General features: G+C 52.4%; 6 protein-coding genes across 6 annotated transcripts; 3 read left to right on the forward strand and 3 right to left on the reverse strand.

The window, feature by feature from the left end:
• Window positions 1-305: 305 nt before the first annotated feature.
• On the forward strand, window positions 306-3,443 carry RIA1 (GTPase; the record flags this gene model as incomplete). Its single annotated transcript, XM_018857036.1, has 1 exon — window positions 306-3,443. The coding sequence occupies one exon, from the start codon at window positions 306-308 to the stop codon at window positions 3,441-3,443; it is 3,138 nt and encodes a 1,045-aa protein (XP_018713121.1).
• A 428-nt stretch (window positions 3,444-3,871) lies between these two features.
• Window positions 3,872-4,879, forward strand: METBIDRAFT_11439 (uncharacterized protein; the record flags this gene model as incomplete). The annotated part of the gene is made up of 1 exon (XM_018853985.1): window positions 3,872-4,879. One exon carries the CDS (start codon window positions 3,872-3,874, stop codon window positions 4,877-4,879), a length of 1,008 nt encoding a protein of 335 aa, XP_018713122.1.
• Window positions 4,880-5,880: 1,001 nt separating this feature from the next.
• Window positions 5,881-6,243, forward strand: METBIDRAFT_11440 (uncharacterized protein; the record flags this gene model as incomplete). Its single annotated transcript, XM_018853986.1, has 1 exon — window positions 5,881-6,243. The coding sequence occupies one exon, from the start codon at window positions 5,881-5,883 to the stop codon at window positions 6,241-6,243; it is 363 nt and encodes a 120-aa protein (XP_018713123.1).
• A 229-nt stretch (window positions 6,244-6,472) lies between these two features.
• On the reverse strand, window positions 6,473-8,452 carry METBIDRAFT_11441 (uncharacterized protein; the record flags this gene model as incomplete). Its single annotated transcript, XM_018853987.1, has 1 exon — window positions 6,473-8,452. The coding sequence occupies one exon, from the start codon at window positions 8,450-8,452 to the stop codon at window positions 6,473-6,475; it is 1,980 nt and encodes a 659-aa protein (XP_018713124.1).
• Window positions 8,453-9,365: 913 nt separating this feature from the next.
• Window positions 9,366-10,701, reverse strand: METBIDRAFT_31500 (uncharacterized protein). The gene has a single exon (XM_018855866.1). It carries the CDS (start codon window positions 10,359-10,361, stop codon window positions 9,585-9,587), a length of 777 nt encoding a protein of 258 aa, XP_018713125.1. The 5' UTR covers window positions 10,362-10,701; the 3' UTR covers window positions 9,366-9,584.
• Window positions 10,702-11,559: 858 nt separating this feature from the next.
• Window positions 11,560-13,239, reverse strand: METBIDRAFT_39567 (M20 family metallopeptidase; the record flags this gene model as incomplete). The annotated part of the gene is made up of 1 exon (XM_018857155.1): window positions 11,560-13,239. One exon carries the CDS (start codon window positions 13,237-13,239, stop codon window positions 11,560-11,562), a length of 1,680 nt encoding a protein of 559 aa, XP_018713126.1.
• Between the last annotated feature and the right edge of the window lie 815 nt (window positions 13,240-14,054).

Consider the following 14,054-nt stretch of genomic DNA (forward strand, 5'->3'; position numbering starts at 1 on the left):
AAACAATTATCTGCACGTGTAGTCTCTGAAATACCCACTATTTTCATAAATCTCTTGGATAGATAAATATAATGTTTATATGATATCTGTCTGGCTTGGCGCCCCCGCTGGGCGGTCTCCCCGGCCATTTCCTTATTCTTCTCGCGTGGCGGCCCCAGGGCCCTTTTCGCACCCAAAAAAAGGCCCCAGGCCCGCAAAGGCTCGCGCCGCGAACTGGCCATGGTGCGCCCGGGCCGCTTTGAAAGCTCCAACCTCGCAGCTCTTTCTCTCCAATCCCCACACAAAACCCGCCTGGTCCCCCAAAAATGAAACTCTCGCCGCAGACAGTGGAGACGCTCCAGGCCAACCAGGCCAACGTGCGCAACATCTGTATTTTGGCGCACGTGGACCACGGGAAAACGTCGCTCAGCGACTCGCTTTTGGCCACCAACGGCATCATCTCGCAGAGAATGGCCGGCAAGGTGCGCTTCTTGGACTCCAGGGAGGACGAGCAGCTGCGGGGCATCACCATGGAGTCCTCGGCCATCTCCCTCTACTTCAAGATCTTGAGGCGCAAGGAAAACACCGAGGCCGTCGAGACGAACGAGTACTTGATCAACTTGATCGACTCGCCGGGCCACATCGATTTCTCGTCGGAAGTGTCGTCCGCGGCGCGGCTCTGTGACGGCGCGGTGGTCTTGGTGGACTCCGTGGAAGGCGTGAGCTCGCAAACAATCAATGTCTTGAGACAGTGCTGGGTCGACCGCATCAAGCCGCTCCTCGTGGTCAACAAGATCGACCGCTTGATCACAGAGTGGCGCATGACGCCGCTGGAGGCGTACCTGCACATCTCCAAAATCATCGAGCAGGTCAACGTGGTCATGGCGTCCTTCTTCTCCGGCGACAGGATGCAAGACGACCTAAACTGGCGGGAAAGCGGCTCTCGGGAAGCCTACGTCGAGAGATCCGACTCCGATCTCTACTTTGCGCCGGAGAAAAACAACGTCATCTTTGCCTCTGCCATCGACGGCTGGGCGTTCTCCGTCAACACCTTTGCCAAGATCTACCTGGCGAAGTTGGGCTTCTCCCAGTCCGTCTTGGCCAAGACGCTCTGGGGAGACTTCTACTTGGACATGAAGAACAAGAAAATTCTTCCGGGCTCCAAGTTGAAGCCCTCGCAGCTGTCTTTAAAACCCCTCTTTGTGTCGTTGATCTTGGAGCAGATATGGAGCATCTACGACGCTTGTGTCGTGGAGCGTGACGAGGAAAAGCTCCAGAAGATCGTCGCCAAATTGAATGCCAGAGTCTCCCCCAGGGATATGCGTTCCAGCGACCACAAGAGCTTGCTCAATGTGATCATGTCTCAGTGGATTCCTCTCAGTCATTCCCTTTTAGGCGCAGTCATCGAGTACTTGCCCGGGCCGCAAAAAGCCCAGCAGGATCGCATGGAGAACACCTTAGACGAGGTCTTGTACAGTGCGATCACTGATCCCACGGTGGACAAAAACTCCCTCATTGAGCCTGATTTCAAGAGCGCCATGGTCAACTGCGAGGTCTCCAACCCGGATGTGCACACGTTGGCGTATGTGTCCAAGATGATTTCTGTCCCTGAGAGTGAACTCCCCAAGGAAATCGTGCAAAAGCTAAGTTCAGAAGAAGTCCTAGAGAAACAGAAGAAGGTAAGAGAGAAGGCCAGGCAGGCAGAAGTAGCGGCTGCTGCGGCTGCCTTGGAGGCCGCCAAATTGGCTGACGGCGACGACATCTATCTAGAGACACGCCCTGACCAGTTCCAGTGGGAGTTTGAGGATGACGAAGATGCAGAGGCGGAAGAAGAGTTGGAGAAAGAAGTCTTGGTGGCGTTCACAAGAATATACGCCGGGGAGTTGTCCAAAGGCCAGAAAGTATGTGTCGTGGGAGCCCGGTATGACCCGTCCTTGCCCAAAACCCATCCGACAAACCTCGAGCAGCTCAGGGAGGATATTGAAATTGAAGACCTTCTTCTCCTAATGGGCAGAGAGTTTGTGAGAGTCAACTCGGTGCCTGCTGGAAACATTGTAGGCGTCGTTGGCCTCGGCGACTTTGTTTTGAAGAACGCCACCATCATGTCAGAAGTCCCTGAAGGCAAGCCGTACCTCAACATGGCATCAACATCGACCTTGATCCATAACAAACCGATTGTCAGTGTTGCCATTGAGCCGCAAGACCCGTTCAAGTTGTTCAAATTGGAAAAGGGGCTAGATTTGCTTTCGAAAGCTGACCCAGTGTTGGAGTGGTACGTTGATGACGATTCTGGTGAGCTCATTGTATGTGTGGCGGGTGAGTTGCATCTCGAAAGATGCTTGAATGACTTGCAAAAGCGGTTTGCTCCAGGTTGTGATGTTACCATCAAAGAACCGGTGATTCCGTTCAGGGAAGGATTGTCATATACCGACGAAGTCACCAAGATTCCTGAGGATGATGCCTCGGATGCAGAAGACGCAGAGGTATCTCGCGAGGAGCTTGATTTGCAACTCGAGGTGCATCCAATGAGCCCTGAACTCTGCAAGTTCTTGACTGAACACGAAAACGAGATCAGGGAGGTGGTCGCTTTCAAGCTAAAAAACTCCACGAAAGATGCCTCTGAGCATTCCCTCGAGCTCCGTGAGAAGTTGAAGAATGCTTTGCAAGAAACTGAGTTGGATGCCAAAATACTCGAAGTCTTTGGCACCATCGACTCGTTTATCGACCGTATCATCAGTTTCGGACCCAAGAGAATAGGACCCAACTTCTTTGTTGAGGAACCGACCAATGGCTCGCAGTTCAGACGAGTGTTTGGCGAAGAAAGTGATGAGAAATTCGAGTTCGAGAGCAACGTGTTGAGTGGATACCAATTAGCCATGAACGACGGCCCACTTGCTTCCGAGCCAATCCAGGGCACCATCACGGTGTTGAAGAAAACATACAAACCTGAAAGTGAGGAGCTTCTCCTCAACCTTGGCGGCCGTGTATTGAAACGGACAAAGCAGCTCGTCCACACATCGTTTCTCAAACGCTCGCCCAGGTTGTTCTTGGCAATGTACACCTGCGAGATCCAAACTTCGCCAGAAGTATTAGGTAAGGTTTACGCTGTTGTGCAAAAGAGAGGAGGGTCTATCATATCTGAGGAATTGAAAGAGGGTACTCCCTTTTTCACAATTGGAGCTAGAATCCCTGTTGTCGAGGCATTTGGGTTTTCCGAGGAAATCAGAAAGAGGACTTCCGGTGCAGCCAGTCCGCAGTTGGTGTTTGACGGATTCGACATGTTGGACATTGATCCGTTCTGGATCCCGCGCACAGAAGAGGAGTTGGAAGAGCTTGGAAAGTTTGAAGAGAGAGAAAATGTGGGGCGCAGATACATGAACACCATTAGAAGAAGAAAGGGGTTGTTTGTGGATGAGAAAGTGGTGAAGAACGCCGAGAAGCAGCGAACGTTGAAGAGAGACTAGGCGCGTTTGGTGGGACCGACGTCCGTGAGAACCATGATCCCTGTCATCTCTGGGTCTTTGATGTTTTCGAAGCCACAAAATTCAAACTACATTGAGGAGGCGGGGTGTAAAGAAAGAGAGACAACAGCAACGGTGAACAAGACGGCCGTCTGATAATCCGACTCTTGTTACTAGCACCGTGAAGGTGGAGGCAAGTGCGCGCGCGCATTGGAGCCACTGTGCAATATCAAGAAAAAGTTCCAAACCAGACGACCCAATCGAACAAGGGAATAACAGAACACAGACTACTGAAGCATGCTGAGAAGATGACAAGAGGAAACGTAAAAGAACCCATTGACTCGCATAAAAAACCACTGCCGATGCCGGGAAACTCCCAGCCCAGAGTAGCTCCAGAACACTCTCGTCGGGCATCAGCTTTGCACCGAATGATGGACATCAAGAAGAGCTACGAATACTGGCAAGAACTCGTGAGCAAGAACATGAAACTGAGACTCAAGCCGAGGCGAGCCTCGGATGCGGGGGGAGGCGCTGAAATTTCGAACGACCAGCTGCGAGAGCGTGTGCCTCCATACCGTGAGCCCACTTTAAGAGACCTTATGACCAGCGAGGAGCTTGAACTTTTCTCCAAGCCCGAGTTGCAATCGTTCCGTCAAAAAGTGAGCGAAAAGCTCGCGTTACAAAGGGGGCTACAACTAAAGGACTCTGATGTAGACAAACTCCTTGAGTCCTGTTTGGCGGATCTGCAGTTCAGCCAAGGATTCGACCCATATGGCAACGAAGATGAAGTTGGGCTTCACGATGGCAATTCGTGTACCCAGGACTTGGCTTTGAACACGTACGAGGGGCCGGGGGAATCTGATGAAGATGTCCTTGCGGACGACTATCATATGATGGGACCGTCCAGACACCGCCACTTCGAAGTAGAGCTAAGCGATGGGCCTCCAGGTATTGAGCCGGATCCGAACGAGCCTTCGTGTGAATTCACTTTTGAGTACGACCGCGATGGGAAGTTGATACCCACGTCTAACAACATAGAAGAGAAACTCCGGCTAATGAATTTGCAGTCCCAGATTACCAACGAGGCACTTTCACAAGCCCTGGCCCTGGCCATGGCCATGGCTGCGGGCGGCAAAAAGAAGAAAAAACATAACAAGAAGAAGAAGAAAGCGAAAGGCGAGGAGGACCACGGCACCTGTGTCGAGACAAGGTCTGACTTGTGCTTGTTTTGTCAATACGAGACGTTCTACGGTGTGAAGCCACTTTACTCGATGAGAAAACTGGACTATACGCACAAGTGGGAGATGGAGCGGAGAATGAAATTTCGTGAAAAGCTAGGGGCGGCAAAGCTGTATAAGGCCAAGCATGAGCACAGCCGAGACGACGCCGTGTTGGTGGACGACCTGGAGGACAGTCATGGGACAGTTGAAGACGAATGATGCAAGGCTTAGGCCGGTGTGTATTTTAGGGATAGGAAATCATTAACTTGTTTAGGACGAATTTGTGGTAGGCGTAAATGGGGTGTTTCGGCAATCTGCTCAGCCGTGACGAACTTGATGAATATTCACTTGCTGGTGGCAAAAATTTAGCTGGATTCCTAAATCACAAAAATGCAAGATATCGAGTCCCGGAGTAGTTGGTCCACTTTGTCTTTTGTTCACGGGAGAGATCGTGGAACCTGAATATGCATGTAATATATTATACACGATGGAACGTGAGGACGCCTCATAAGCAGACGGCTGATGAAGCACTAAATGATCTTTGGCCTGATTTTCAAGTCCTCTATAGTTTTGTCGCTTTTTTGCTCTTGTAGCTCTTCTAGATATATAAAAACATCAAAGACTAGATTATACATTTTTTTTAAAGAAGTCTCTAAGTATTTCAAATCGAAGAAAGCATGCTCATTTCTTGATATATTCAAAATTCACAAAGGAGAGAAAAAAATACAAGAGGACAAAAAATCTATAAGTGGCACGAACAAAGGAAGCAGCCACACCTCAAGCTAGCCAATTATCATGAGAATCACAGAAAAAGACTAGTTCTCATCGATGTCGATTCAGGGCCAGTCCAATCATTACAGTCGGGCTAACTTAGAGAATTGAAGCATGGCCAAGCAAATACAACTCCCGGTTCTCTATTGGCTCTTTTTCACGTGCCTGAAACAAATACGAATCTTATTGCAAATAAGGTTCCGATTCCACTTCTAATCCATATATCGGGGGATTGGCTCTATTTCTGCCCTAGACTTGGCCCCACACTATACTGGGGCCGCAGCGCGCCCATCGGCCCAAAGCTCTAAAGTGAACGTGAATCGGCAACGAGAAGTAAACTGCGAGTCAACAACCATTTCAGCGAGTATACCTTGAGTATACACAGATATATTCAGACCCTAAATTCCAGGTCTGCCGAGTCACAAAAGACACTGCAATAAATTTGCGAAATGCTGGCCAAAAGCGCCACTCCCGCCACACCTGTCACGAGGCCTGTATCTCACATCGGCGACTCGACTACGTGGATAAAACAGTGGTACACACCTCTTGAAAACAGCTCTTCGAGCTCAGTTTCCAACTGCAAACTTCGTGGGTGGGTCAAGACAACAAATGCCCCGCTGGAACAAGCCATTGCCATCAGTTCAGACACCTATGATTTGGATAAACATAGCTCCCACCAGGAGCCGGAGGAGGAAAAACCTGTGGTCGAAGAGACGCCTGTGGAACAGACGGAGAACTCCGATTTGAAGCTGGCATTGTCAATGGAGAAACGCGAAGACCAGGTCTCATCATTGTCCGGCTTGGGCATGTAAGCGTCCCAAGGAGTGGGGAATTCTGCTGATATCCGGTACCACTTGCTGTGCTTGGTTCACAATGATGCTTCTCTAGAAAAGCCTGCTTCATCCGGGCAGCAGAAAAACCGGATGTCTAGTCTTGGGCGTGGTACGTCACGCTATGAATGTATAGTAATGCTAATTATTCATGCGAGTCTTCAAAACATACACCGGCCTCTCCTTGGCTTTGTTTCCGCACCGAAATCAGCTAATGTTTCAACGACATGAATGTCATACCTTGTCTTGCAGCGTCAGTGGCCTCCTGGAGCTCAGTGGCTTTATTATAGGTCCACACCTCCTCCTCTGAAAAGTCTGTGATGTCTTTGCCGGCCTTCAATTGTCTCTGAAACAGGCGTTTCACGTAGTTGAGATAGTTCATTTTGGTGGGGTCTCCGCCACCTGTGTTAATGATCAATAAGGAGTCTGTTGGCAACTCGTTGTACAAACGTTCAAGCCGCTTATCCAAGGCCTTGAGCAAACTGGACCGGTCTTCAGTAGAGACAGTTGGGGCTTTCCTCTCAGCTTTGCCTGCTTCGTCAACGATGCGGCCACTGTAATTTGGCGGAAGATTTTTCCTTGCGCAGTTGAACTGGAGCTCTCTGAGCCAGAGAAGGTGCAAAGGTTTGGTTGCTAGATTCTTAATCGCGGTGTCCACGGCCTCATCGTCGTTGGTGACAACAGTCCTGGCCAAGTTTGGCTCTTTCATATCCTTCAAGAGACAGTCGTACTCATTCATCAGGTAATCAACGAGCGAGCTTTGGAACTTTGGATTTGTATCATACGCGCTTCTGAAAAGAGAGGTCCCCAAGACTTTACCAAAATCTGGACCCTCGATTAATTTGAGCTTCACCAAGTCCAAACACGCCCGCAGATCTTCCACTGAAGAATGTCCGGTGCCGTCTTGTTCTCCTTTTTGAATGGACCTGGCCAAGTGGGTCTCTGCCAAGTACTTCAAGGCGTGTTTGAAAGGATATCCTCGGTGATGCTCAAACAAGATCGCGGTATCGATGATGTTTGGATGCCTGATTTTCATGACTTCCAAGTCCGAGTTGAGAGAGTGGCCAATCAAAATGTCGCTGGAAGAGACGAGCGAGAGAACCTTCTCTTGCACGTCCTTCAAGGTGGTGGTCTCGCCAGCAAGCATGTTTTCGGTTATCCCTGAGTACTTAGTCACGTAGTCCACAATCTGCTCGTCGGGTTTCACAAGCTGGTCGTACACGACTTCGTTCTGAAAGTTCACGATGGAGATTCTGGTGAGGACCATGCCTGACTCGGCCTGACAGAATTCACAGTCCAAAGCGAAAGTATGCGAGCCCTCGTGTTCGAATTCTCTCGTTTGCACCCATCCGTCACCGAGCGCATTTTCCGGCGAGGGGTCGAGCAGAGTGTGTATGGGGTATTTGTTGCTCTGCATCTCTTGTTTGGTGAGGAGCAAGTCGTATAGAACCAACTTGACCTGGCTCATTTCGGCAGCGCGCTTTTTCTTTGCATTCTTAGACAACGGCACCAGCAAGAGCACGTTGTTGGGCGAGGGCATGGACTCGGGCAAGGTGGTAGGAAGCACGTATTTGAACAGGCTTGCCAAAAACGGAAGTGACTCGTTCGAACCCGGGGTTTTGTCAAGGGCCCAGAGGGCGGGCGGCCCCTTCAGGGACGCAGGCACGGCAGCAACAGAGAAGTCAGAGATCCGGAGCTCAGGCACGAATGCAAACACGATGTTCTTCAACTTCCAGGGCGCAGACAATTGGAAGCACGGGGTGTTGCACAGCCCCTTGGCCAGGAAGACGTCCAACATGAAGAAACGCAAGTTGTTCAAAGTGATAGCTCGACCCAGCTGCTCTGACCACAGGAGCGAGAGCGGCTCGTTGGTCCGTTTGCTCTTTCTTTTGTGCACCTTGCCCAGCACAAGAGCGATACTGTGGGCCGAGGACCGTCTCCTCTTTGCCGACAGGTGCGGTACTGCGGGAGGGGCCGGCGCAGCAGTGGCGCCAGATTCGTCGGCCTCGTCGTCAAATGGAGACAAGAAAACCGGTGTTTTATTTGCACCCTTTTGGGACTCCGAGAGCATCTCGCGCACGACCTTCAAGTCGGAGCTGGGTTCGGCCATGGAGATGGAGAGACGCGCCGTTGTTTGCGAAAGGGCCTCGGGGCCACTTTGCAGCGGTTGGTCAGATTCCGCAAGATTCATTAGGGGGCCGGAAGGAGGACGTTTGGGGCGTTTTGAGACGGACTTGGGAGGCCTGGGCCGTGGCTCACATAGCCACGCACCGGCCCGCGGTCACGTGACCGGAGATGAACCGGGGACGGGGACGGGACGGGGACGGGGACGGGGATTTTCGATCTCGTTTTTTGAGCCCTTCGGGTAATTTTTCTTGTGGTTTTGTTTGTCGGGTGGCGGCTTTGGGGGAGTTCCGCCGTATCGGCGTCGGCCAATTTCTCTCGGTACCTTGGTGCCGTGCGGCAGTCATGCGACATGGGTCTGGTTTGTTTCTGCCATTCCCATCTGTTTTTCTGGTCTTGTGCTGCTGTTCTGCCACTCTCTTCGAACTCCTCTTTGACCTCTTTGAGCTCATCTTTGAACTAATCTCTGAACTGCTCTTTGTACTGCTCTTTGACCTCTTTGAGCTCCTCTCAGATAACTTCTTTGAGCTGCTCTTCGGCCCCTTCGAACTCCTCTCCGATCTCTTCTCTGTCCTCTCCTCAAAACCCTTGCAATTTTCTTTTCGGTCTTCACCTCAGAGTTCCTCTGTCCTCCTCCTTGAACTCCCCTTTGACCTCTTCGAACTCGTCCTCGAACTCCTCTTTGAACTTCTCTTTAAACTCTCCTTTGACATCTTCAAACTCGTCCTCGAACTCCTTTTTGAATTTTCCTTTCAACTCTCCTTTGACCTCTTCAAACTGCTCTTTGAAGTCCTCTTTGAGCTCCTCTTTGAAGTCCTCTTTGAGCTCCTCTTCGAACTCCCATTTGACCTCTCTGAGCTCATCTTTGGACTGCTCCTTGAACTTCCCTTTGAACTCATTTTCGAACTCGTCCTTGAGCTCCTCTATGGATTCCTCTATGAATTCCTCTCTGAACTCCTCCCAGAAGTTTTCTTAGAAACCCTCTCTGAAACCCTCTTTGAACTGCTCCTTAAACTGCTCCTTGAACTCCTCCTTGAACTGCTCCTTGAACTCCTCCTTGAACTGCTCCTTGAACTCCTCCTTGAACTGCTCCTTGAACTGCCCCTTGAAGTGCTCCTTGAGCCCTTCCTGTCCTCCCCCAGATCTCCCATCTTTCACCCTTTGACGAGTGTGGCCGCACTTTCCATGTGCCCAGACAGCTATGCCTGCTGCCGGGCATGGAGCCTCTGGAGGAACTGCCCGTAGGTCATGGGCAGAGCCGGTTTTTCGGGCAGCCGCGGCCCGGGCCCCTCGTCCAAATACGGCATGAGCCGGGCCTGGGCCGCTTGTAGAACGTAGCCGTCCTCGGATTCCAGGAAGCCCATGGCGTGCACGTCCTCAAAACACCCGTCGTAGGCCTCGTTGAACCGGCGGATCTCGGCCTCGGTCCCGAACAGCCTCGCCATGACCGCAAGCCGCGGAGCAGACCTGGCCACGAGCAAGATCTTGGCCCAGGAGTCCCAGCCCACGGGAATGTACTGGTGGACCAGCACCGGGCCCACGAGCACCGAGCCCTCGGGCGTGTAGACCACGCGGTCGGTGCCCAAGGCGGTGCGGAAAAGCCAGTGGGCCGCCGCAGCCACAACGGTGGTGTTTTCGGCAAGCAGCAGGAGGCCCGAAAGAGCAGCGAAGCGCACGCCGTGTTTGAGTGCCACGAGCCGCAACATCTGCTGCGTGGCCACGTGTTTTGCCGCGAGATAGTCGGCCTCGTCGATGTCGTCGCCGTTCTGCACCACGGCCACCTCGAACGCGGGGGGATAGTCGGCGTGGACGTCGGGCAAAGCCACGCCGGAATCGGCGCGTTGGCCCGGCGTGCCGCCGCCCAAAGAGCGCACCGTGTCCTTGTATTTGGCCACATATTCGGCCCGGCGGCAGAGGGCCCCTTTGCGCTCGCTTTTGTGCACCACGAGCCGGAGAACATCGACAAGCACGGCCATGTCTTGGTGGACCAAGATCACCTTCACCAGCGAGCGCGTTGCCATCCGCTGGAGGAGCGTTCCCAAGTACGGCAAGAAGCTGGGCACACGTGAAAACACGTACACATCCCGGCGGCCCTCCTGCGCGTATTTCACGGACGTGCCGTGGGCGGTTTTGGCCAGGCAGAAGATGACGATGATGCACTCATCTATGCCTGCGGACGCGGCCAGCAAATCCATCAAAAAGGCGTATTTTTTTCCGCTTTGTTTTCGAAAAGTCACACTGCTGCAGATCCCGCAAACGCTGGTGCCTGTTGGGGTGCTTGGAGCTTGGCGGGCAGTGGTGCTTGGGCCGGCTGTGAAGACATGCGAGGTTGGCACTGCCAGATTGCAAATGTAGTGCGGCGTGCGGTGCGGCCCCAGCGCCGTTCGTATGGGCCGTTTTCAGAGGCCCATTCCGGGTGAAAAAAAATAAAAATAAAAAAAAACATTTCCGGGCGTGTTTTATGGTATGGGGAGTCAGGGGCTGTATTCCCAGGTGCTGGCTGAATTGGCTGGGGTGTATTTGATGGGTGTTGGCAGAATCGGTCTGGTGTGTTTTATTAGCAGGGCCAGTGCTCACTGGGGAAGTTTAATTAGCCGGTTTCCTAGGGGTTTTCTTAGCACGGACACAGGCAGTTTTGAACAGGCAAGTACATGTTTTGGACCGATTTGGACCAGAAAAGGGTCTGGACGGCCTAAGTTGGAACTGATGAAGTGTGGCGTGTTCAACTAGTATCGACATAATGTTTGACTTGTGCAGACAGAGCACCGCAGTATTCAATGGGCGTCCTTTATCATCATAGACAGTGCGTAGTGGGGCTTCATGATGTGTTTGATTCTAGCCTTATCCACAGGAGAACCACCCGCCCCCAGAGAAGCCAGCATGGCTCATTGGGATATCCAGAATCCTGTGAGGTACGGATACCCAGCTGGTCGGATCCACAACTGACAATTACACTCATGGCTAAGTTCAGCGGCTGAGCCGCAACAAACCTTGGCCCTCAAGCCTCCTACGCATATGGTCTTGATCTGTGCTGACCAGGTTTGGTATTGCCAGGAGAATGATGGCCATGGAAATGGACATCGACGCGATGTGGCAGAATATTCCAAAGAGAATCAAGATCCCAAAGAAGCCTTCTCGAAAGGAGTGTCTATCTGAAAGCTAGCTAAGACTACGCTACTCAGCGTGCTTGCTGTCGACGTTCTGGATGTACTCGTAGTACCATGCGGTCAACTGCAAGTGGCCGTCAAACAAAATCTTCTCGTCCACACTGTGGATGTTGTTCTCAAACATGTCCACAATCATTGGCGAGTACCTGAAAATGTTCTTTGTCAAGTTCCAGTAGTAGCGAGTGTCCGTGTTCGCGGGCATCAAGCAGGGCGCAGTCACGAGCGGGTATCCAAGAGTGTTGTTAAGCACCAAGTCCTCAAACACGTGTCTTGTGGTCGACGCCAAGTACTCCCACACCTTACCCTTTGATGGAGTGACCGGCGCGTACTCGAGATCCGTGCCAAAAGTGCTCACACTGAACGAGCCAGCAGGCTCCTTTGTTTTGAACACGGGCTTGCCAAAAGCCTCCACATCCATTCCGTACTTTTTCGCCAAGCTCACAACCCTCGAAACAAAGTGGTCCTGGACCTCGGCCACTGTCGTGCCAATGGCGACTCTGTGGTTGACCACCAAAGCCACGTCCTCGGGAAGAGCGTTGGCCTTTTCGCCGCCGTGAATGACATCTGCCGCCTGCGAAGTCTTGATCAAGTACTTCGTCAAGGAGTTCTGGGAAAGCACCTTCACCACCTTGGAGTTGGCGACCTTGTCGAAGCCAGCTCTCAAAATGGCCTTCTTCTGCAACTTGCTCATCTTGTCGCCGCTGTTGACAGCCAAGCATTGCATGTATTGGAGCAACGGGTTCTCATCCGTGAGCAAAGGAGAGTACTGATCCTGTTCGATGTTGTACGCCAATTCCCCCATGATGCCAATTGCACCATGGTCAGGAGGAATTGACGAGTGGCCTCCCTTCATGAACAAGTCGACACGGATGTCGGCATAGCCCTTTTCACCAGTCGCCGGGGCGGCCACCAAGTTCCCGGTCACGGCATCCTGCAACAAGCCTGGGCCCTCGTCGATGATGGCGTAGACCGAGTCCTTGCCGAACTTGTCCTCCAAAAACGCCGCGATTGTGCTTGCGCCACGAGTCCCCGAGATCTCCTCGTCAAAGCCGAACGCCACAAGGACGCCTCTTTGTGGCGCGTAGTTTTCGCTGATGAGCAAGTCCAAGGCCTCCATCACCGCCACAAGGGAGTTCTTGCAGTCAGAGGCGCCGCGGCCGTACACGTATTTGCCATCGTAATGGCCGTCAAACGGAGGATATGTCCAGTCGTTCAACGTGTCCTTCTGCACGGGCACGACGTCCTGGTGGGCCGCAAGAAGCAATGGTTTCAACGAGGAGTCGGCGCCCTTCCAGTGGAAAACGAGGCCCCAGGTGTTGACCTTGAACACGTCGCATGCTTCGTAGATGCGGGGGAAGTGCTGCTCCAAGTACTCGTGGAACTGGGCAAAGTGTTCCCATTTTTCGGGAGCCTCGGCTACGTCCGGCAAATTGTCCGTGACTTGCGTGTCCACGCGCACGGCACTGGAGAGTTTTTTCACCGACTCCATTCTGTAGGCATCGCTGTTCAAAATCCTGAGCACCGTGGAGTTGTCCGTGGCAAACCGAGGGGGAGCACGGGAGTCGAAGACCGGGCAGAGCGAGGCATCAGATGTCAGCTGCAAGAGAATCTTCACGTAGCTAACGAAGTTCGTGAAAAAGAACACCGCGAGAAGAGCCACGGTGGCACTGAATACGTAAACCTTCATTTCGCAGAGTCAATCGCTTGGCGAAGAGGGTGGTGTGGGATATGAGATAAACAGGCCGTTTTCCTTTAATAGAGCGGCCCCGCAGCGCGTCCACCCCACTGGACGAGATAGAGCGTCCAGGTGCAGGACGCCCATAATACGAGCCGGTCGGGTTTCCAGAAAGCGGAAACGCACCCGAGGCACCCGAGGGATATGCGCGGGTCGGGTGACGAAGGACCGCCTCAGCCGCCAGCCGCGCGGCCACGAGTCAGCGGCAGTGTTTGAGATTCCGGCGTGAAAGCCGTGTAAAAAATAACCAAGATTTTAGGGGGCAATCTGTGTCGGTTTCAAAGGGGCCCCTGTCCGCAGCCTCTTTTGGCGCGTAGCATGTTTCTCTACCTCGCTGTCCTATTTGTGAGTGGCCGTGAGGGCGAATACCTTAAATCTCGTATTCCTTTTGTCAAGGAGTAGGACACTTGGGCTGGTGAGATGGCGGCTGCAACGTGTCGTTTTTCTAGCACCCGCTCCATTCCTGAAAGGGATCACAAAACCACCTTTGCTATCTAGCTTTTTTTTTTTTTTGGAAACCTCTTTTGTGCTTGGAACCATGTCCAGCACATGGATGAGTTTACCCGAGTGGCTTCTTTCCCAAACCTAGACTGGGCACCTCTTGAGAAAAGTGCGCCATTCGTCTAAGAGGAGACATCTCAGAATGGACTGGTTTTCAGTAGCGCCTTGGTTGCGTGGGCCCACCGTCGGTGCTGTGTGCACACCCGACTGCAAACACTGCCAACAACATGACTCTGGCAGCAGGTCTGGGCATCTTCATTCTCTTC

This window comes from Metschnikowia bicuspidata (genome assembly GCF_001664035.1).
Source record: "Metschnikowia bicuspidata var. bicuspidata NRRL YB-4993 chromosome Unknown METBIscaffold_2, whole genome shotgun sequence".
Taxonomy (NCBI): Eukaryota; Fungi; Ascomycota; class Pichiomycetes; order Serinales; family Metschnikowiaceae; genus Metschnikowia; species Metschnikowia bicuspidata.

Bases quoted from the DNA above. Each gene is read 5' to 3' on its own strand.
- METBIDRAFT_31500 (XM_018855866.1), bottom strand. From the start codon at position 10,361: ATGGCCGTGCTTGTCGATGTTCTCCGGCTCGTGGTGCACAAAAGCGAG.